At 44.8% G+C, this 21,969-nt stretch overlaps 2 protein-coding genes and 1 long non-coding RNA gene across 5 annotated transcripts in view; 1 reads left to right on the forward strand and 2 right to left on the reverse strand.

Moving 5' to 3' along the window:
* The window catches only part of LOC149346695 (uncharacterized), a 36,157-nt gene extending 15,110 nt beyond the window's left edge, over positions 1-21,047 (forward strand). The window contains exon 2 of the mRNA XM_089586628.1: positions 20,403-21,047. Within this exon, the coding sequence (XP_089442754.1) occupies positions 20,403-20,406 (4 nt within the window). The 3' untranslated portion in view covers positions 20,407-21,047. The remainder of the gene's footprint in view (positions 1-20,402) is intronic.
* On the reverse strand, positions 30-8,246 carry LOC149346698 (uncharacterized). 3 transcript variants are annotated; one of them, XR_016292460.1, is made up of 4 exons: positions 7,660-8,246; positions 6,791-6,881; positions 5,498-5,824; positions 30-2,149 (listed from the first exon to the last, which is right to left on the reverse strand). It is a non-coding gene; the product is annotated as an uncharacterized LOC149346698 (long non-coding RNA). The 3 variants fall into 3 exon arrangements; XR_016292458.1 differs by lacking the exon at positions 6,791-6,881 and having other exon boundaries at positions 7,660-8,238; XR_016292459.1 differs by lacking the exon at positions 7,660-8,246 and having other exon boundaries at positions 6,791-7,009.
* On the reverse strand, positions 11,194-21,737 carry LOC149346699 (uncharacterized). The gene is made up of 2 exons (XM_089586625.1): positions 16,202-21,737; positions 11,194-13,609 (listed from the first exon to the last, which is right to left on the reverse strand). The coding sequence occupies exon 2, from the start codon at positions 13,554-13,556 to the stop codon at positions 13,173-13,175; it is 384 nt and encodes a 127-aa protein (XP_089442751.1). The 5' UTR covers positions 13,557-13,609; positions 16,202-21,737; the 3' UTR covers positions 11,194-13,172.
* Between the last annotated feature and the right edge of the window lie 232 nt (positions 21,738-21,969).

Consider the following 21,969-nt stretch of genomic DNA (forward strand, 5'->3'; position numbering starts at 1 on the left):
ACGCAACAAAGAGGAATGCAGCATGGAGCGACACTTCATACTAATTTTATTGAAGAGCGCATGCCTCTCTGAGTGCATCACATGCAGGCAAAATGAAATCAAGCAGGGATGACGAAGAAATAAAATTATAGTGAATGCAAGGCAGGTATGAACAAGAAAATGAGTGCACTAATTTCCCAAAGATGAAAAATGTTTGCCAATTGTCAGAAGTTCTCTGTTGAGCAGTGTCAGAGAGGGCGTACTCACACAAGCAGATTCTGAGTAGGGAATGAGGGGCCTGAAATAGCTCAATTTCTTAATTGTCGGGTTTAACATTCGGGAGCGACACATGGGCTATGAGGGACACCATAATGGAGGTCTCTGGATTAATTTACACCACCTGGGGCCCTTTAATGCACGCTGACTTTGCACAGCACATGGCCATCTTTGTATTTTGCCTCCACTGAAATGTGGCCGCCATGGCCGGATCAAACCCACAGCCTTCGGGTAAGCAGTCTAAGAACGCCAGAGCCACTGAGGCGCCGTGGCGGGATGAGTTCTCCATTCCTAGGAGGAAAGTTTCGGGAAAAAGGAATGACTAGAAAAGAAATACCAGAGGCCTGTAGTGCACCCTCAATGGTGCTGCTTGATATGGGATATGATGGCGCACCTTTCTCATGACCATGTGGGCTTCAAGAAAATTAGCAAATGGCACTCCTCTTCCCTGCTGTGTCTTGAGCTTCCTATGCTAAAGCACTTTGTCAGGATAGCCTGCCAACTAGCTCATAACATAATCCTAATCCCTCACCTGAAATCTGCCATCTTCAGCTGGCAGGGCCTACAAACGCCAGCACAGTCAGATGCTACTTTCTGGCTGCTGTGCATCTGGCACGAGTGTAACTCCATTATAGCAACAGCATGCATGTGCTTGCACATGTGCACATGCGTTGCATGGTCAACACGTACATGTGTACATGTTGTGGCAAGCCTCGCACTGCTCACTATGGAGCTCGCAGCCACTGCACGATTTGCTAGTTCTTTCCACTGTGTGCTTGAAGTTCACCCAACTTTGTGACTTTACATGCCACTGGCCATCTCCCACTCTCTCAGTACTGGACTTAGAAAGCTCAATCCCCACTTTACGCTTCCTAAATAGGGCAGATTTGCGGTGGTCTGCTCCTCCTTTGACACCTGTTGTAAAGTTTTTCGGATGTGAAATTGAAGAGTACTTTGATTAATGTATTCAATCACCCATTTACCTAGCCACCAAAGTGAGAGTACTTCAGTGCCTTGTGCATTGACTCCAAGTGATTATTTTTTGTTAATCCAATGTACTGCCTATAGCAGTAAGCCCACTGACATGCCCTCATTGCGTATGTTTTCTCAAAATTTCTGACGAAGCCAAAGGCAATTAAGCTGATGCTCTTTGGAGTGGATACCAAGAAGTGCAGGGAGCAACTGTTGAGAGTCAGTCTCATCTGTCCACTTCATCAGAGTGTGCAGCATGTCCCTTGTTGTACTCCTGCAGTCCTTGTTTGTGACTGTATTCAGGTGCGTGCTCCAGTTGTGTAGCACCTGCCAGCTGCAAAGCAGTCGACTCCTCAAGGGACCCATCACCTGCTCCCATGCACTGCCATAAACAGGGGCATCATCAGACATAAATGCCTGACATGGTATTGTGTTTTTTCTTTGATGGCCTCGAAAAACCTCACCACAGTGCCCGTGTTCACCCTTTTTGAAATCAAGTAGGCACACGGGATACCAAAGGCATCTTGAGAAATTGTAAGCAGGGTTGTCAGTTGGAATTAGTACTTATTTATGCCATGGGTGGAGTCAATGCACAGTTTCGCTGCCCCCAATTCATAAAGGAGCTCTCGTTGTGGGAACGTCATTAATGCTCGCTCAAAGTCACCATCATGACTGTTGGGGTCACCCTTCTTCCTGTAATACAACAGTGGCGACTCATTTTCTTCCCTCCTTTCTTCGACCCATAATTCAACACTCTTAAAATTGTCTGCATCTCTCTGCTCTGTTTTGCCAATCCTAAACTTATCTGCAATGTTACGGAGGTCCTTAGTGGTCACAAGTTGCATCCGTGGGCTTGATCCACTTGTACCTGCTCGGATGTTGTGCACAATGGTTTTTTCTGGCACTCCTTCTGCTAACCGGCCTGAAAATGGTACAGAAAAAAACTGTTAACATCTCTGGTTCATCTGTCTACAGCCGTGTAATAAAGTGACAAATACTTCTGGTCGGATTCCTTCGTCTTCCACTTTGTTCCTTTTTACAGGTGACACACAGTTCATCTTACTTTCGTAGAACTTTTTGACGGGCTAGTTGGTACATTGTCTTGAAAGAATGTCGTACGCCAAAAAAGGACGAAACAGGAAGGAAAACACAGAACAGGAAAGAGGCGCAACTTCCAACTTTAATGACAGGAAAGGAAACCAGGCGCTCTTTTATAGCCGCTGAGCTGCATGAGGGTGCGTGAACTAAAAAACAAATGCGGTGGTGGACGAGTGATAACAACACTACAACACAGCACAACAAGTCATAGGGAGGTCGCTATTACAAAAGGCATGTTGATAACTCATGCGAGCGTGAATGATAGCACAGGTTGAACGATTATGAAAAAGGATAGGAACTACCTCTAAGATATTAACAATCATGAAACCGATTGAAGGAAGCAGGCGGACTTTGCTAAGGGCATCTAACCGAAACCGTCCAAAAAAGCTAGTTCGTTTCTGGTGAGGAGAACAGAAGGCGTGCTAACGCAGTTGTCTTTTCTTTGATCAATATAAAAAGCCTCAATGACTTCTCTTTCGATTTTTTCTTTTGCCCTGGCTAGCAACCTGGTCTCTTGAAATTTCGGAAAACAATCTTTACACCTGCTACAAGCATATGTCCGATGGTGTCAGGAAAGCGGGTCAAAAAGGCCTGTACTGTCAAACATCAAACAGTGTTCACAAAATGTACCACTAATGTGGTATACGAGATCCCTTTGACGTGTGGCAAAGTATATGTGGGGCAAACGGGACAGTGCTTCAATGAGCGTGCTCGACAGCACAATGTGACCCTAAAAAGCAAGACGGGAAGCAATCTAGCTTTACATTGTAGCAGGTGTAAAGATTGTTTTCCGAAATTTCAAGAGACCAGGTTTCTAGCCAGGGCAAAAGAAAAAATCGAAAGAGAAGTCATTGAGGCTTTTTATATTAATCAAAGAAAAGACAACTGCGTTAGCACGCCTTCTGTTCTCCTCACCAGAAACGAACTAGCTTTTTTGGACGGTTTCGTTTAGATGCCCTTAGCAAAGTCCGCCTGCTTCCTTCAATCGGTTTCATGATTGTTAATATCTTAGAGGTAGTTCCTATCCTTTTTCATAATCGTTCAACCTGTGCTATCATTCACGCTCGCATGAGTTATCAACATGCCTTTTGTAATAGCGACCTCCCTATGACTTGTTGTGCTGTGTTGTAGTGTTGTTATCACTCGTCCACCACCGCATTTGTTTTTTAGTTCACGCACCCTCATGCAGCTCAGCGGCTATAAAAGAGCGCCTGGTTTCCTTTCCTGTCATTAAAGTTGGAAGTTGCGCCTCTTTCCTGTTCTGTGTTTTCCTTCCTGTTTCGTCCTTTTTTGGCGTACGACATTCTATCTTACTTTCATTTCACTTTTGTGGCACTGCAAAGCACACGACAAAATGGTTGTTTCAAAGGCAGATGGACTTTATTTTTATGAGCTTGAGTGTTTAAACTTGCATACTGCAATGCAAAACAGGGAAGTTATATACAGCGTGTTATAAATGCAGAATATAACAGCACTGAAAATGTGGACAAGAAAAGAATAAGGACGTGTGCTTCTCATCCTGTCCCATTTCATTCTGCATATTCAAAAAATGCACCAATTCGCCTGACAGCAACCTTTAAAGGAGTAGAGACACCAAATTTTTGAACGCGATCTTTGTTTCTTTGGACTTTTGCACAAGACAATAGTGTACACGAGTCACAATGTAGAATTCACTTACGCCAGGTGAGTAATTTCTAAGTGAATATTTTTCTCATGCTGTTTCAGTTTCAACACCTAAATGACTGCTGCTAAGTCAGAGGCAATTGGAGGGCATGCCAGTCATACATAAACTGAAATATAAATGCTGCTTGTTCGTTTTTTTTTTTTTGCGATTTCAACTCTTGTGCAGGCTTGTGTTTTATATTAGTGGTTTTTCAGGAAAGGAAATGGTGCAGTAACTGCCTCAACCATGCCATGAAGGAAAGAAGGAGTGAAAGAAGCAAGAGAGAAAGAGGTGCTGTAGTGGAGGGCTCCGTAATAATTTCGACCACCTGGGGATCTTTGGGCACTGACACTGCGCAGCACGTGGGCACCTCTTGCCTCCATCGAAACTCAGCTGCCGCAGCCGGGTTCTAACCCGGGTACTCCAGCTTAGTAGCTGAACACTCAAACCACAGCCGTTCCTGTGAGCATTACTGATGAAGTGCCAAAACAGCCAAATAATTCTAATTAATGAAAGTTCACTGCAGACGATCTATCTTATGAGAAAAAACATGGCCCTTATACAACCATTAGACTGGTGGCGTTGCATTGATCAGCAACAAAATGCCTATGCTTTTGACAGGCAGCCAAAAAAAAAGAGGCTAGCATCAAGTGCAACTGTCAGTCATTCAAGACACGTTTCATGGAGCTCAAGCCGACTTTTTACGGATGAAGTTTCAACGTCAGCCAATTGAGCGACAGACCTAGGATAGTCAATGAAACCAGCAGAAAAACAAAAGAACAGACATTGGAGTAGTTCAGTGCTAGATGACATTCCTAATTATGTTCAGTTCGAAAGACTGGACCCCTTCCACAAAGCATTTCTAAACTAAACGGCATGAAGTTCGTACAGACTGTGCTGTGCAAGCGATGTGCCGTGGATCAATTGTTTTTCACCCTTCGATGTGACCAAGTAGGCTCAAGTGAATTGCACTACAGTCAGATACAACTCGAGAACGAAGTGGCAGATGGCCCTTAAAGAAGACCCCCCAGTCAATGGCGTCAGCTGATTTTCATCAGTTAATCCAGTTAAAGCCATAACTAATCCCCTTTCACCTGCCACCCTCCTGCAATGCTACCCCCTAGGATTAACCATGACATCATGAGAATCGGTCGACGCCATTGGATGGCAGGCTTCCTTTGAGGGGCATTGGCCACTGGGTTCTTAAGCTGTGCCTTACTATAACTTCTTCCACCCCCTCGTTTTGTGGGACATGCCTTCTCCCACTTTACAATAGGCATTTTCGTGTTGTCCCACCTCTTTTGTGCCATAGATGCATCACAGAATAATAAAAATCATTAAAATGATCACTCGAGTTAATGAGCAATATCTTCCCCCTAAAATACATTTCTATTGCACTTTCGTCTCCCATTTATGAAAGGTTGGTGGAGTGTAGCTTCTAAACGTTTTCACATTCCGGTACAGTCAACACAGCATGCACAAATGCTTTGTACAAGAGGAGTGGCTAACCTGCAAGCACTCTGGCATCATCCTGGGACAGCCTTTGGTGGCAGGCCTCATTGAAGTGTCCGTAGTGTTTCTTTTGAAACACTACATATACCTTGCCCTCTTTCTCCATGACCTCTAGAGTAGCAAAGCAGTGTTTGCCGATTTTGCAGCTTCCTTGCCCCTTTTCCTGCCTTTGGCGCTGTTCTATAGGAAGCTCTTCGTACGAGCCGGAACGGTGGCAGTGCAGGTAGCGTTTAAAAACCCTTGGTGCACATTCCTTCTTTCCTGTAGAAGCTGTAAAATGGCAGCAAGTTTTGCTTTCTTCTCTGTCTTTCCAGGCGCAAAATCCTGAAATGGAAAGATTGTAAACATAACTAAGCACTCCACATAGTCTTAGTTAATTATTAGTGTGAAAGCACAATTCCGAACGGTAAACCCCGAGCAAGATCCTGCGATGTATGTGGGTTTGTGCCAAGAGCATAGCAACGGCGACATAGCAACCACAGCCTCATAGCAGAATTGTAACATAGTTACGACACGATGCCAACATATGATGTTAAGTCCATGACCACTCATGACTAAAGCTTATGCGCCAATAAATCCAACACAACAACAACAACTCATGACTAATATGAAATTTTTAAAAATTGAGGCGTGAACAAAGGTGGGCTCCATTTTGATAAAAACGTGTACACAATGATAGCAGATGAATAACGGCATAAGGCATCCTTAGAAAGCCAACAGTAAAGTAACAAGACAAGGCAACGTTCATGAAATTCTGCTTTTGCACGTTTATAAAATTCCGGCAAAACTTCTCTGTCAATTTTTTGTGTATCACACTACTTTCATTTTTTGAAAAGCAAGGCCAAATTAAAGTTTGTACTTTTTACATACACTAATGAAAAATGCATGTGCTATGGAGTGGGCACATATGCAGTACTCTCGCACTACTACTGGCGCTCTGCCTCTGCCAAGTGCGCATGACAATCACAGATTTAGCTTCACATTTTTAGCCTTTTAACTGCAGTGCAGAACTGCATTTCCCAGCTTTTTTATTGTTAAAAATTTATCAGTCATTCGCTTACTGTTTTTTCCTGCTATAGCGCATGGGGAACAATTTTTGGAGAAAATTATTAAGTTCAGGTTAAGTTATTACACGGACTGTTACATGGAAGTATTTCAATTTTACTACATCCTGCAAAAACTCATTCCTGCACAGCAACCTTTTACATGGCCCTGTCCATTGACCACAAATTCAGGTCAGCGCTGTTGACTTCTAAAGGCAGAACAATGCTGGGCATTCTTCCTACACACTTCTGCGTGTTGCGATTGCCATGGCTTCAGCGCTGCTAAGCTGGTGCATGCCGCGACAATGTTGTGTGTCCTGTCGAGACATTGCAGGTGCCTGCAACAAAGCATAAGCAAGGCCTGTAGCAGCGAGTCTGCTCCAAGGACCAGTTTTTTTCCTGCAGTTTTTTTCCACTTTAAATATGAAAGAGAGTGCACTGCTTGTCACTTTGCTTATGGAGGAGCTAGGACACCAAAAAAAAATTCTGCAGACACACATAAGACTGCTTACCAGCGAGAATGCCAAAGCATTTAAGTGCACAGTCATGCTATGTTGCAGAATGATGAGTCATGAGTGCAAGGCATGACTACGCAACTTTGTACAAACTCTGCACACCTTATGTTACTAGTAAAGTGCTGAGTCATGCTACACTTCAGAATTACTAGGAGTCAAAACTATGACTACCTAAACTTTGTACAAACTATACCTTACATTACAAATAAGTGCAAAATGACTATGACAAGTCATGGCTTTCAAAGGTTATAGTACCTTACGCTGCACATTTCACTCGAATGCCCGCAAAGGCTACCTCTGCAGATCTGTCGCACTAGACTAAGCCCATTGAAATCTTCATGGTTCCTTTAAAAACGTGCATGTCATCGCTAAGTTTTCGTGCACAAAACCACGTGCAAGTTTCCCCAGGTGAGTGTAAGCCCGTAAATAAAAAAAAAGAACGCGCTTTGTGTTTACAAACTTAAAATGCGCGCACTCGAAAAGTCAATAAACTGCAACTTTTCAATCGGTAATCTAAGCGCGCGACTGCATCCCGCTTTGGCCCTTTATTGCTTTGATCACTGCGTGCGTGCATGCAACAGTTATAGACTTCGTTTCTTACCTTTATTATTAGAGTCGAAGACTGGATTCTCCACCTCTTCCTCGAAGTTGTGGTGCCGTCGCAGGTCACGAAGGGCGACAAAATGCTTCGGACGTAAGTCGCACAAGAACGGCCGTGCCTTACTACATGTTGTTGTGACTGGGAGAAGGATGAAAAGGAAATTGCATGGGCCTGCCTACTGGCTGGAGCCGAGCCACCACCGCTGCCGCGTGCAGATAGAGGAGAGATCAGAGGAAAGAGAAAAAGAAAAGACGCGTCGCAGCAACAACTGCGTCCTTCCCCATGAATATCCTTGATGGGTGTTTTTAAATTACTAGTATTGAAGAACGCCTTGTCGCAAACCGCTGAAGCAACGCCATCGCACATGTCCGTCTCCATGCTCAAGGCAAAAAAATAAACAAGCGAGCAAGAAATGCACCTTGGGATACCTCGGGATAGTGAGCAAGGATTTTCACGAAGAGTTGAGATTTTCCCTGTCGGTTGAAGCGCAGTGTTCCCCAAAAGTCCCCACAGAGTGACGTAGAGTAGAGCAGTGACGTCTGTTCTCGGTTGGCCAATCGCAACGAGGATCACCTTCCTCTGAATACGCCCTCCGAGCGCGTACCCCTCGAACCCTACTCGTGGCGATACGCGGCGGCCGCTTTCGTAAACAGATTGGAAAGGGAGGTGTGTCCTTCGGCTTGCCGGACGCAGGCAAGGCGGCATAACCCTTTCCATCGCGCCGAATTTCGATGGAGGCGATATTCTAGAGGCCCGTGTACTGTGCGATGTCAGTGCACGTTAAAGAACCCCAGGTGGTCGAAATTTCCGGAGCCTGAGCCTGAGTCGCTTTGGGACGTTAAACCCTAATAAACCTTAACCTTTCCATCAAGTTGCGGAAAGCAGCCGCCGCGTATCACGACAAGCAGGGCTCGAGGCTACCAGCCACGCTCTCTCGTGTTCACGCTCATAAATTTCAAGACTGCACATGTGTGCAAAGTGAACGCGAGCAGGATATCGAAATGGTTGCATAAGATTAAAAAGGTTTCGGTTATTGGCGGTGTCCATCCGTAGCCATGCGCATAGCTACGTACAGCTTGTCGATTATCCTTTACGGAAGCCTTCCTGATCATTTGATCAATTGAAGTGTAAGGTTGTCCTGACTCTATTATTGATTAGCTTAGTAAATACCTAGTAGGCAACGGACAGTAAGCTGATCGGTCGCTCCAGATGGATTCAAGTCTCAATCTAGAAGCAGCGCTGGCAAACGCTCACCTCAAGGAGTCTGTTCAGTGGTAGCAGCGGGGACTACGCCCCACCCCAGCGATGTTGGAGGAAGTCTGGGCACTATCTCAACAGATGACGCCTAAGGCCTCGACTTACAGTTGCAGCAACATTCGCCAGCCTCCATGTTGCCTGGTGCGGAGAAACCAACAGGACTTGCAGCAGTACTGATATTGTGGACACTCGTACCATCCGAGCCTGCTTGGTCAGTGCGATGTCTCAGTTGCAAAGCCAAATGGGGGAAGAGCTGTCAAAGTTATGAGGTTGGCATTTCCACACTTAGCGGAGAGCAAGAAAGTTATATTGTAGCAATCGTTAGTGGTTGAAAGGCTACATTTGTGCAAGTAATGATAAACAGGGTGCCACTGTTGGCTAAGGTATATTCTGGAGCTGAAGTCTCTGTTGTTCTGCCCAGTTTCTGTGGAGTTCCTTTGCGGTTACAGCCGTCACGTGCAGTATTAATGGGGTAGGATATCAACGCCTTCACTTGAAGGGGACTTTTGAGGTGGACGTTGTCTGAAAGGAGCAAGCCACGACAGACGCTATACGGTACAGATTCAGTGCACACTGTTCTTTTGGGGCTTCCGTCCATTGAGGCCCTGGGTGTGTAACATTTGTTGATGTGCTGTTGGATGATGCCTTTGAAACCATGTTGTACCCCCAATTGTTCTCGCGCCTTAGCACAATGTTCGGCGAATACACCAATCGCCTGAAGGTGGAGACTCCACCTTTCGCCATATACACACACCTCGTCGTGTTTACATTCAACTAAGGGATGCCATGAGAGCGGAACTGCAGAAGATAGAACAAAGAGGGGTAATCAGGAAAATTTGAGTCATTATGATGATGATGTGCCAGTGCTCAAATGATCAGGTGAAGTGCGCATCTGCGTAGATTTAACCTAGCTGAACAAAAGTGTGTTGCGGGAGCACTTCGTGCTGCCGAAAGTTGATGATATGTCGGCCATATTGGCACGAGCGTCATATTTTTCAAAAGTTGGATGTGAATTCCGGCTTCCATCAAATTAAACTGCCAAATGTGTGTCAGCTGTTCACCACTTTCATCATGCCTTTCGGTCCGCTACTGATTCTGCTGGTTACCATTTGGGATAAGTTCTATCCCAGAACATTTTCAGAAGTGCATGGGCGAAATCTTGGATGGCCTTCCGAGGGAACTGAACCTAATGGATGACATATTGGTTCGTAGAACATCTAAAAAAGAACATTATAAGAGGCTGCATGCAGTTTTAAAGAAGCTCATTTTAGCCGTTGTGGCGCTCATTTAGACTAAATGTTTGTTTGGCATTCGTGGAGTAGCGTCTTTGGGCTATGTTGTTGACTCGACGGGCATCAAACCCGACCCTAAAAAATTGCAAGCAATCGAAGAGATAAGGTTGCACCATCAACAGTACCAGCAGACATGTGCAGGTTCTTGGGTGTGGTGAATTATTTAGGAAGGTTCGTTCCGGATCTAGCCGAAGTTGAAGCTCACAATACAGAGCTTAATTTTTCACTGCTTTGGAACAAACATTTCCGCATGCGCATCACCTCTTTTCTAACTACATGTGCGCAAAGTGATAAATTACACAATTCCAACAATAGGTCAATGGCCACAAACCCAAAAGCCCTGGTTACCATGTCAAGTTCAGTCGCTGAAGAAAAACACTTCATGAAAATTTTGCGAGGCTCACTTCTATGACATTTTAACACAAAAAAATTGGGGGGCCACTTAAAATCCGTCTTTAAAAGTATAATGTGAGAGGGCCTCTTACCAATGCAGACGCGGACTCTCCTTCCTTGTTAACAATCACAGTCATTTTGTGAAAGACCACACGACATACATATGAAGCCCCGCTTTAAGCAAGCCGTATGAAGTGCCTGCATGGTGTGTGGCTCGCAACTCGTGGGTCAGAAGTTTCCGATGAACTGCTGGTGTGGCTGGCACCATATATGGGAGTATCTTGTAAATGCCACATTTTCGACCAGTCTGGATTTTTCCGTCATGCCGACACCGGCTTTTCTGTGACACGGAGCCTTTGTTTTCGCGTAAAAAAAAATGGCGAGGCATAAAAAGCCACGGTAACAACTGCTTTTTTGGCAAAAGTATAAAACGGTGTCAGCTAAATTACAGCACCCAAGTAAAAGATTTATAATATTCAGGGAACCAGTCTGAAACAGAGAAATATGCCACGTACGACACATTCAAGAGAAGGGAAGATCTCAACAACTGGCAATTCAGAAACCAGCACAGTGTTCTTTTTGAATACTTTTATTTCTTAAACACTGCCTTCTTAAACCCTGCCAAGAAAAGCCTGCTGTATCACCTCGAGGCTGGAATTCGCATGTCCTTCTCGTATCCCCTATTAACGCCGCTGTATTGCATAAAAATAGAAAGAACAATGCTGAAGATGTTCCTGTGCTGTTACACAACGCAGGAATCTGCACTGGTACTATTTCACAACTTCATAAACCATGCAACAAAGATAAGTGTACTGGGAATGCACATTATGGATAAACGGTTCAACCATTTATTGGCCTGAATAGCTGATAGAGACGTGGCAAAAGCAACCACTCACACACGCTATTTGGCAGCATTTAGCTTTAGTTTGCACGCAATTAACAGGAACTCGGCTAGCAATGCTTTTCGGCCAAGAAAGCCTTACTTCACGGCACTGCTGTTTTCCTTTCGTGTATCTTCAATTTGTGCCGCAACAAAACGTGCTTGACCCCAAAAGTCATCAGGCACAAGTCACACTGGAATGGCTTTTAACCCCTCTGGGCCCGCACATGCTTCTTGAGGGTTGATCGCTTTGCAAAGGTCACGGCTAGCAATGGAACGGCTTCTCACCCGTGTGGGTGCCAATGTGCCCTACCAGGTGGTTCTTTCGTGAAAAGCTCCTGCTGCAGTACTTGCAGAGGTACGGACGTTCACCGGTGTGGATGGTGAGATGCGTCACCAGCTTGATCGTCATTAAAAAGTGCCCGCCACATTGGCTACACTTCAAGCCCATGTCTTCACTCTGGTCAGCTCCCTCGCTAGTATCCCTGGTTGCCGCGACTTGAACCACAAGGCAACTTTGTCCACAAGGCACACCGTATACAATGAGCAGTCCTGTGTTTGAAAGCCAGAATGTTTTCAATAAAATGCAGTGATTTGTCTAACTTACTGGGCAGTATGCCCGTGAGCTCATAAATGTTGAAGGCGGTCTTACAGAACACCCTTGCCAGCATGCGAAATGCCGGGTTTAACAGCCCAAGCTCAAAGACCATTCAGCTGTGTAATACTGCCCCAAATCGAAGTACATTTACATTTGAAGGAAAAACGTTTCAGTCTAATAATTCATAACTGATGGAGCACTCGGAGGCCGTGAGCAATTTGAATGACAGAGCTGACCCATGCACTTCCATTGTGAAGCGCTTTAAAAAAGGAACTTTCAAGGGTTTTGAGCCAGGGACTCCTTTCTTTTCAAAGAGCAAATGAGTGGCCAGAATCACGACTTTAGACACGGTGTGCGGCAGTTACTAGCACGAAGCTCCCAGGATACAAAAATTGAAGAGGGTCATTGCTGAATAAAAATACAAGAAGATCAACTCCTTCACAATTCAGATCACTACATAGTATACCGCCTGGATCTCTTACTTTGGTAGTTCGTCAAGGATCAAGTCTACCTGATACCAATCACATGAGACAACTTAGAAAAAAAAAATAAGTCTGAAAATAAGTACAGAGACGATGATCAAGAACGCCATAGAAAGTGTTCTAATAAGACACCAGAGCTGCATTGCAGAAGATGGCGATCTGTTTGAACACGCATTGAAATCAAGGAGCACTTTATAAAGTAACAATTTCTGAAAAACAGAACTTATCACCGTTACCCTTCCCCCAAATTCCTCTCTGCCATCACCTACTTTCACGAGTTTCAAGCTTAAAAAAACAAAGCTGTTTCGTTCAGTTTCACAAAGCCAAGTAAGCTTCATCACTTTGGCAATGCTTGGTCAGCAGCATGCATTTGTGCTGTCATGTGACAAGAGCCGAATGCTCAGATGCCTACAACCTTTGTATCAGTGTCAGTATGCATATTATGATAGTTCTGCACTCTTGTGGGACTGCACATGGCTATCGAGGTGTGCCGGCTGTGTAAAGGCCATGGGACACAGGTTGCAGCTGTACGGTCTTTCTCCCTTGTGGATGCGAAGGTGCCTTGTCAGGTCATCTTTCTTGAGGAAGCCCTGGCTGCAGTGGTCGCACTGCTATGGCTTCTCGCCCGAGTGGTTGCGAAGGTGCCTCTTCAGGTCAACCTTCCTGAGGAAGCTCTTGCTGCAGCGGTCACACTGGTATGGCTTCTCACCCGTGTGGGTGCGAAGGTGCCTAGTCAGGTTATCCTTCTTGAGGAAGCTCTTGCTACAGTGGTCGCACTGGTATGGCTTCTCGCCGGAGTGAATGCGAAGGTGGTCTGTCAGCAAGTCTTTCCTGGTGAAGGCCGTGGGACATAGGTGGCAGCTGTACGGTCTTTCGCCCGTGTGGACGCGAAGGTGCCGCACCAAGTTATCCTTCTTGAGGAAGCCCTTGCTGCAGTGGCTACAGAGAAAGGGACGCTCTCCGGTGTGAATGAACATGAACGGCATCTCTACCATTGACAATTCTTGTTTAGGTGGACAGCTGGGCCGTTCAGAAGTGGTGGTCAAGTCTGCGCAATGCAAAAAAGTAAACATTTCAAGGATATGTAAAAATGCAGACATGAAAGGTCGCCCATCATTCAAAGAGATCACGAAAGGTATGAAGACGCTCTAGTTAAGGACTTGATGTGCACTTCAGTTGGTCAAACATTAAGACAACTAGGCCTTGAAAGAAAAGGTTCTGTGTTTTGAAGCTGGCATACACTTCACATCAGCACGACAAGTCACAAATGGCCAACCACTGCAAAAAAACATTTGAAGCTCCTAGTAGAAGATAGAAAGGTTGAAAGCACTGTCAGTACCATTCAGGTAGAAATGCTCACACTACAGCACACACAATTCCCTCTCTCACATATGCACCTTGTCACCAGCTATCTAATAGAAATGGAAGAGTCGTAAAAAAACATCCAGCAAGATACAGTTTGCATGCCAGATAACAAAGCCGCCACGGTGGCTCAGAGTTTCTGGCACTCGGCTGCTGTCCCGAAAGACGTGGGTTCGATCCCAGCCACAGCGGCCGAATTTCGATGGAGGCGAAATTCTAGAAGCCCATCCACTGTGCAATGGCAGTGATGTTAAAGAACCCCATGTGGTCGAAATTTCCGGACCCCTTCACTACGGCGTCCCTCATAGCCTGCGGTGCTTTGGGACGTTAACAACCCATAAACCATAAGCATATATGAGAAATCGGAAGCCATTCCATGCTCTCAAAAAGGGTGGAGCAAACAGCACTTTTCTGAAATCTAATCAAATATGAATAGAGTATCTCCACTGCTGATTCGAATATGAATCGATTCGTTAGAATACTTATGGGATTATTCACAAGGTGTGTGAATATTTGTACCAAATGATTGTTCAAGGGAAGCAGCGAAGCTCCAGTGGTGGAACCATATTTTATAGAATTAAAGTTGTAGCTGCCAGTGAACTCCACAAGAGCTCACACTTCATGATGTCACTATGTCAAATCTGCGACTGTCATATTATACGCATAAAAAGTTTTCATTCTCCAACTGATGGCGACAGCAAACTACCTAGTGCCAAATCTTGGCTGAGGAGGACAAGTTTAGACAATGGCCTCCGATATCGGATACGAAAGCAGGGTTTGGTACACCTGGCCGACTGTCTCGCGCCACTCAATCTTGGAGGCCACATAAGTGAGCATTATGACCACTTCCACACTAACGGACCGTGCTGCAGTGCTGAATCCTGCATATACCAATCTGGGAAGCAAGCTGTGTGACGTAGGAGTGAGCCCTGTTTCTGAAACAGTTGTCGAAAAGAACTACGATGTGCCCTGTTCAAACTATGTGGCAGTTGTTTGAAAACTATTCAAAAACGCAACAGCGGATTCAATTCATTCAGCAAATCAAAGAGATGGTTATACGAAGCGCTATTAGAAAATTTTGAATATTCGCACACCCACACTCTTAAGACTTCTACATTCAAGGCTGTTATATGTAAAGGCAATGTTCCACCTAATATATGAGAGCTACAAAAAAACCTACCATGAAGTACGCATCAGTGTGCTTGACAAGGCCCGATTATTTTTTCTAATCTCATGTATTAAAACCAAATCATGTAACTAAAACGCAGTTTTATGAAATATCCAGTCTTTCCAATCACACTGTGGGTCACAACAATACAACACAGGAGAAGTTGGGAGATGAACAAAGGAGGCACAATATAGGTTACTTTCACAACCACGAGCAAGCTGAAATTTTCTTCAGGAAGCAGAATGTTAAGCTGATGATTGTAATATATATGCTTCAGGCTGTGCATGCAAGTCTGCCTTGGCACATGATTCTAAAACAAAACTTCCCGAAGAGACTCAGGTTATTGCCACAGTGGAAGGCTCCAAATAATTTCGACCATCAGGGTTTCTCTAATGTGCGCAGTACACAGATCTCTTGCATTTCGCCTCCATCGAAATGTGACTGGCACAGCTGGGATTGAACCAGTGTCTTTCAAGCCAGCAGCCTTGCACCATAACCACTGAGCCACCATTTGGGCACCACGATTTGAACTGCTGCCAGGTAATATGGGGAGAAATACACCAGAATATGCGTGCCATGCACGTGGACATTATGATCACTTCAAATGCACAAACTTCACAGGCACCCAGAACAGAACATGCAAGAATTGCGTATTTATTATACATTGGCATTATGGCAACTACTAATGAGCAAAATTTACAAATTAAGATGAGTTAAATTTCTCAAATATATTATGTGGATAATGAATTCTAGAACAAGCACAGGGCACAGAAACTGTAATCATGCTTCACCACGCAGCAAGGTAACCTGCTGCTACGAGTGGCACTGGTGCACCTTTATTGTATTCACAAAAATATACTTGTTTTGCGACCACAAAATACCCTTTCGTTTCCTGGCCACAAATGCTAAGTACAACATGAAACCATCCACGACAAGCCTCAGCAATGCGTTCAGATACAGTTTGAATATTCCCAGCACAAAACGGTGGCACAGTAAATTTCCCCGTGCACAAACAATGCAAATATGCAACGTTGATCAGCGTAAATAAAGGGCAGGTTAACAAAGCATTTATGTGAATGCAATACAAAATGGTAACAATCGTTGCAATACCCTCTTAACCTGCATGAATCACGATTGTGGGTGCGGAAGCACTTCATGGCAAGATGTGCTGGAGAGAGACTAGGACATTAACGATGACTCGGTAATGGGTAATCCACAGATTGATGCAGTGCTGACGTGCCACTTGTCGAAAATGTAAGAAAGTATGGCTTCAAACCTGAAAAACAAGAAAAAATAAAAATACATGACCTCTGCATGGGAATTTCCTCTCTCCCTTCTCGCATACATTTATCGAGTCAGTAGTACAGTAGAGGTGCACGAATGTTCTACACTTCTAATAGCTTGCGAACAGAATTTGCTATTCAATCCGCACCGGACTTTTACTATTTGAATCCCCTGGATGTTCAATAAGTATTAATTTCTTGTTCATCTAAGCTCATCACGAAACATTGCGACGAATGGCAGAATCTTGCACTTGCCACATCAGTTGATTCGCTCTTTCCTAACAGAATCGACAGCCAGTATGAGTCAAAAGTCCGTGAGCGGATATGTTATGTTTGGCATAAAATAAATGCACTAATGGCCATCAAGTACCGCTGCAGTGCGGTCACTGCGAGCTCGCAGGTCGAAAAACGAAGTGCACTGCATGCACACGTCATTGAATCGTGCCACCATGCAGTAGGTAACATGCGATCCTGACTGAGAGCGATTTCAGCGACATTTAGGTCACTATGATGAGAGACACGGCGTGCATGGAAGTGCCTCGGCTAGTAGAGGATATCGGAAGGAGACGAAGCTGCGGGCAACTTGTGCTGCTGCAGTTGCTCTGCAGCGGGCATTTTGATGTTCCCAATATTCTGTCCATTAGAATCCTTGAAGTGCGTACATTAGACCACAGAGACAAGAAAAAAATTTACGGGCAATCAATGAGATTCATACAGTGTATACACTTTGGCATTAATTTTCTACAGCATGTTAGATAGATTACGTTGTCTGTGTAAAGAGAGACCATCGAGCAGGCACTGCTTCGGTCCATTAACACGGACACTGCACCCTTCGCTGCCAGTCTCTCACTCTCCCTCAAGTCACCGAACTCGCTCTCCATGCTCCAGCAGAGAGGCTTCCAACGGTGGCTTTAGGCCATTCTACCACGACTGTGACAGTAATGTTTGATTATTAAGCACCGCTTGTTCCTTATTCCAAATGACCAATTCTGGAAGCTAAAAATGGCGCAAAAGGAATAAAATGAACTTCTGAACTTTTCCACACCCACGCGGAAGGATGCTGGCTATCAGGTCTACCTCCATGACTTGAACGCAGATGGCAGCACATTCACAGGAGTGGCAACTGCCTGGCACACAGGGCCTCCATGGCTCAGGGTCACACAGTAGACACCTCTGGCAGATGTCTCTAGCACATCTTAGCTCAACATGGGCAAACAAGGTGTCGAGATTATATCAAAGACTAGAGGGCAAACACTGGGTCACCTCCGACAGCTTATACAATGTACAAAGCTCACCTGTGCAAACTAAAGCGCTTTCCTGCTTCAGTGTAGGAATATTACCCAAATACCTTACTTGTCAGGGAACTCGCAACTACTGAAATAATTTTATGGACATTGTGACCAAGTTAAAAGGTATGCATTCTACAATCAATGAGTTCGCACCAACACTGGCGTCACAATGAGTCCCTCACAAGACCGCCGAGGCCAAGGCAGCTCTTCTCAAACACGAGTCGTAATAAGCGCCGATCTGTAACAAAACACACTGCCCTTAACTGAGCTCCTTCTGTCCTGGCCGTGTGGGCAGGGCACTTTTATTTTTCTTTCTTCTTTAAAGCCCTTTCTCACATATGTCTACAGTGTTGCTGCATTCACCATTACCTGGCACATGTGAAGAAAATGTTCACAGAATTGCTGCTGGGAAAAATTGACACAACTACAGTTTGAAATAGACACAATCATTACAAGATGATGTCGTGGCAACAAGAAACTTAGCAGGTGCAACAAGGGATCTTTAACTCTGGAGGAACTGCAGTGCAAGCAGCAAGACCATGGACAACTTGCAGAAAGCACACAATGGCTACTCATGCTTATCTTTAAGGGGAGACATGACTTTGAAGTCAAAAAAATTTCAGAAAAAAAAAAAAGAATTTCAGAAACAGCACATTTCGTACACATAAGGTCTCACTAATTATATTCTGGAAGATTTTCCCTGCGAATAACCTACAAGCAACTTTGGAAAAGGGCGTTTAGTGACTGTAGGGCACAAAAAATTGGCTGGGACTCCCTGAAAATACCAGTTTTCTAAAAAACATTTTTCAGGAACCAACTGTCCTGTTCGCAGAAAGCATGGCATGACGCTGCTTCATGGATTTTCATATGGTTTGTTGTATTGTGTCCCTTGAAAAATTCTTTGCACTGCGACGTTAGTATATTTCCAAATTATTTTTTTATTTTTTCACTTTGTCATTACTTTGACAAGACGGCAATGTGTGCAGTAGGCAAGCATGGACATTTCTTAAATGTGTAGAAAAAACTCAGGTTGATAAATATATTTGGAGAATGTCATAGCATCAGCCATTTCTTTTGCTAAAAGCTCAGAGCTACTCTACGCTCGTAACGTGTTTTGTTGTCACGCCAAGCTTTCTGCAAGTTTGGTAGAGCAATGAAGCACATAAAAATATATAGTGTCACAACTACTGAAGATATAGAATAGAAAATCTGTATTTAGTCATTTAGTGCACTTCCTACTAAATGTGCCAAATTCCATCACTCAGAGCCAAAAAAATTTAAAAATGTCTCCTCCAAAACATGCATCCCCCCCTTAAGCACAGAACTTAGGAGAGAGAGAAATAAGAAGTAGAACTGCCACTGCTCCCCAAAAAGTCATTGTAATGTTCTGAGTACCCGGCGCGGTGGCTCAGTGGTAAGGTGCCCGTCTATCGAGCCGGTGTACCCGGGCTCGAACCCGACCGCAGCGGCCGCGTTTCGATGGAGGCAAAACGCAATAGGCGCCCGTGTGCTGTGCGATGTCAGTGCACGTTGAAGATCCCCAGGTGGTCGAAATTATTCCGGAGACCTCCACTAGGGCACCTCTTTCTCTCTATCTTCTTTCACTCCTACCTTCCTCCCTTTCCTTACGGCGCGGTTCAGGTGTACGCCGAGATATGTGAGACAGATACTGCGCCATTTCCTTTCCTCAAAAACCAATTTACCAATGTTCTGAGTGTAAGTTTTCCACACAATATTTCTGCCAATTCTCATCGTTCAATGAAGCGCATATGATCTGGCACTGCACAAGAGAAGACAGGGAGGTGTTTTAACATCTCTTTGATTTGGCTGCACAGTTTGCAGCAGTTCAGGTAGTGCAGCACATTCGCACTAACTGCCAGTGTACCTAGTGCCATTTGCACTTCGGCACTGAATCTGACGTTGTGCTGCACTCCTGCACTAGCCTCATCACAAATTCTCATCTTGTGCAAGTAGTGCAGGGTCCTTGGCAAGCTCTCCCGCAGACCAGTAACAGACAGCTCCACGCTTGTTTTAGTAAACAGTGTTGTCACATCAGCATTGCGCATGTCACAGGACGATGGTCACCACAGGCAGCAAGACAGGGTGCCTTTGTATGAGAGACAGAAGGCGGGTGCTGTTTCCTTTAAAGGAGCATAGGCACCTAACTTTTGGGTGCACACTTTCTTGTTTATGATGATGCGTTAGGCATTATTATATAGGATTACTGCCTGGTGTTCTCCTATGACCGCTAAATAATTTATAATCTAATTTCTTTCTCGTGCTGTTTCGGTTTCAACAACCGAATGAGGACTGTGTCGTCAAAGTGTGGTTATAGGTCACGAGAGGCACGAAACAACTGGAATATAATCGCCACTTCCACATTCATTGTCATACCGGCTTTTGAGGAAGGCTGGCTTCAGCACTGTAGTGAATTAAAATGAAGAAGCAGCAATTACATAAACGCTTTTCTATGCCCCACGCGACATAAAACCACTCTTTGACATCACAGCCATCGTTCGGTCTTTGAAACCGAAATTGAAAATGCATGACAGAAAAATATGATTATAAATTATTTAGCGGTGGTAGGTGAGTACCACATAATGGTTCATGCTTAGCAGTGTCTGCCGCATCATTGTAGACAAGAAAACATGCCACCAATGTTAGGATTCTATACTTCTTTAACTCATGGGTGATCACGGTGCTTGCAAATGACTCGCTGTGACATTTCTTTTCGCCTAGGTGACCTCCACATCTGCATTCAGCATGTGGCAGCATCAGCTATACCTCTGCTTACAGTAGCGACTATCGTTGAAGTCCCCAGTCAGCCTATGCCTATCTATCAGCTTCCGACGGTCATTCCACCGCCAACGTCCGCCGACAGTGAACGTGAGTAGAGGAGTTTAAATAAAGTGAAGCTCAACTTTATCACGCAAATCTCATCACCTGCTACTAGTGGACGACCGAAGACTCTTTTCAGGTACAATGGTGACATCCTGAACCATGCTAACAAACTGTCAAAGGTCTCACATGACAGACTGAACAGCTAGCCTCTTGAATGGAAAGTCCAAGCATTACGTTATTACCTTTTCAAAGCACCCACTGACTCAGTAACGGCCAACCCGGGCCACTCTGCACAACACAACAGGAAGGGAGAACTCAAATTCTTCACCACAGTCAGAATTAACAAGTTTCATGGCCACTGGCAATAAATGTCTGACCTTGAACAAATGCACAGCACATAAATAGAACCACAGACAAACACCAACACACGGCTGGCGCAGCGGACCTCTATGTAGCAAACAAACATTTCTGCACTTAATGTGCTGCCGCTGCACGAAAGGGCTAGTGCCACGCAACACTTGCACTGCAACAACAGGTGCTACATTGGCACAGCTCTTTTTGTAAATCTGCACGCAAAGTGCAGCCATACTGAGGAGACCTTCAGTGCATAGTAACAGGACAGGTCATTTACGAATGAATGAATTTACAGGATACGAGCATTAAGCTATGGGTCTCTGCAGGTTGACAGCAGCTGTCCTGAAATGTTCTGCCCCTGGGTGCTCGGACTCCACTGATGCCTGTGCAATGAAAACACACAAATGAACTACAGTGCACAAATGCACAACAACCATAACAGCACCGTTCAGCATATTATATGGTCGACAGTTATGCATTTGTAGGTGATTACTGAAAGCAATGGAAGGGCACCAAGGGTATTTCCATCTTCTTGGGCACCGGGTATTAAGGCATAAAATCACACAACATAAATGTTCAAAGCCACAACTGTGAGGGGCGGTTTTTTTTTACCACAAAGAAAGCCTATGTGATACGACGGAGGAAGTGGTTGTCCATGAGACTTTCCGGCATCTAATGCACGCTACAGGTATCGTCGTTACAGTCGTGTCCACAGGCTCCCACAAGTAACAAGAGCACATTATAAACAATTTTTTGCCTGTCTGATCTGCACTGATCATTGCTTATAGGCCCCTATGGCCTAGACATAACTGGTAAATTCCTCGTTGGCATTGCTTAATTCGCCTCGCAGCTCCGGACCCTTACTACGACCTGACAGTCGAAAAATCGCCGTTATACATTAGTATACACCCGTGGAATGGTGTGAGGAGCCCAAGTGTGACAGCATATGTTCAAGGGTACACATACAGCCGACATTACAGAGCAGGTGAGGGGCGAAACACGGCGGCTGAATCACAAAAGAGGAAGCCTCCTCAGCGACACTCGCAAGGTATCAAAAGAGTGCAGTTTGCCCGTGATTGCGGCTCCAGAGGCACGCAGACACCAACAAGCA

The sequence above is a fragment of the Amblyomma mixtum genome, chromosome 4 (genome assembly GCF_055824585.1).
Source record: "Amblyomma mixtum isolate Tamu chromosome 4, ASM5582458v1, whole genome shotgun sequence".
Taxonomy (NCBI): domain Eukaryota; kingdom Metazoa; phylum Arthropoda; class Arachnida; order Ixodida; family Ixodidae; genus Amblyomma; species Amblyomma mixtum.

Coding starts and splice junctions, on each gene's coding strand:
- LOC149346699 (XM_089586625.1), bottom strand. CDS start 13,556: ATGGTAGAGATGCCGTTCATGTTCATTCACACCGGAGAGCGTCCCTTT.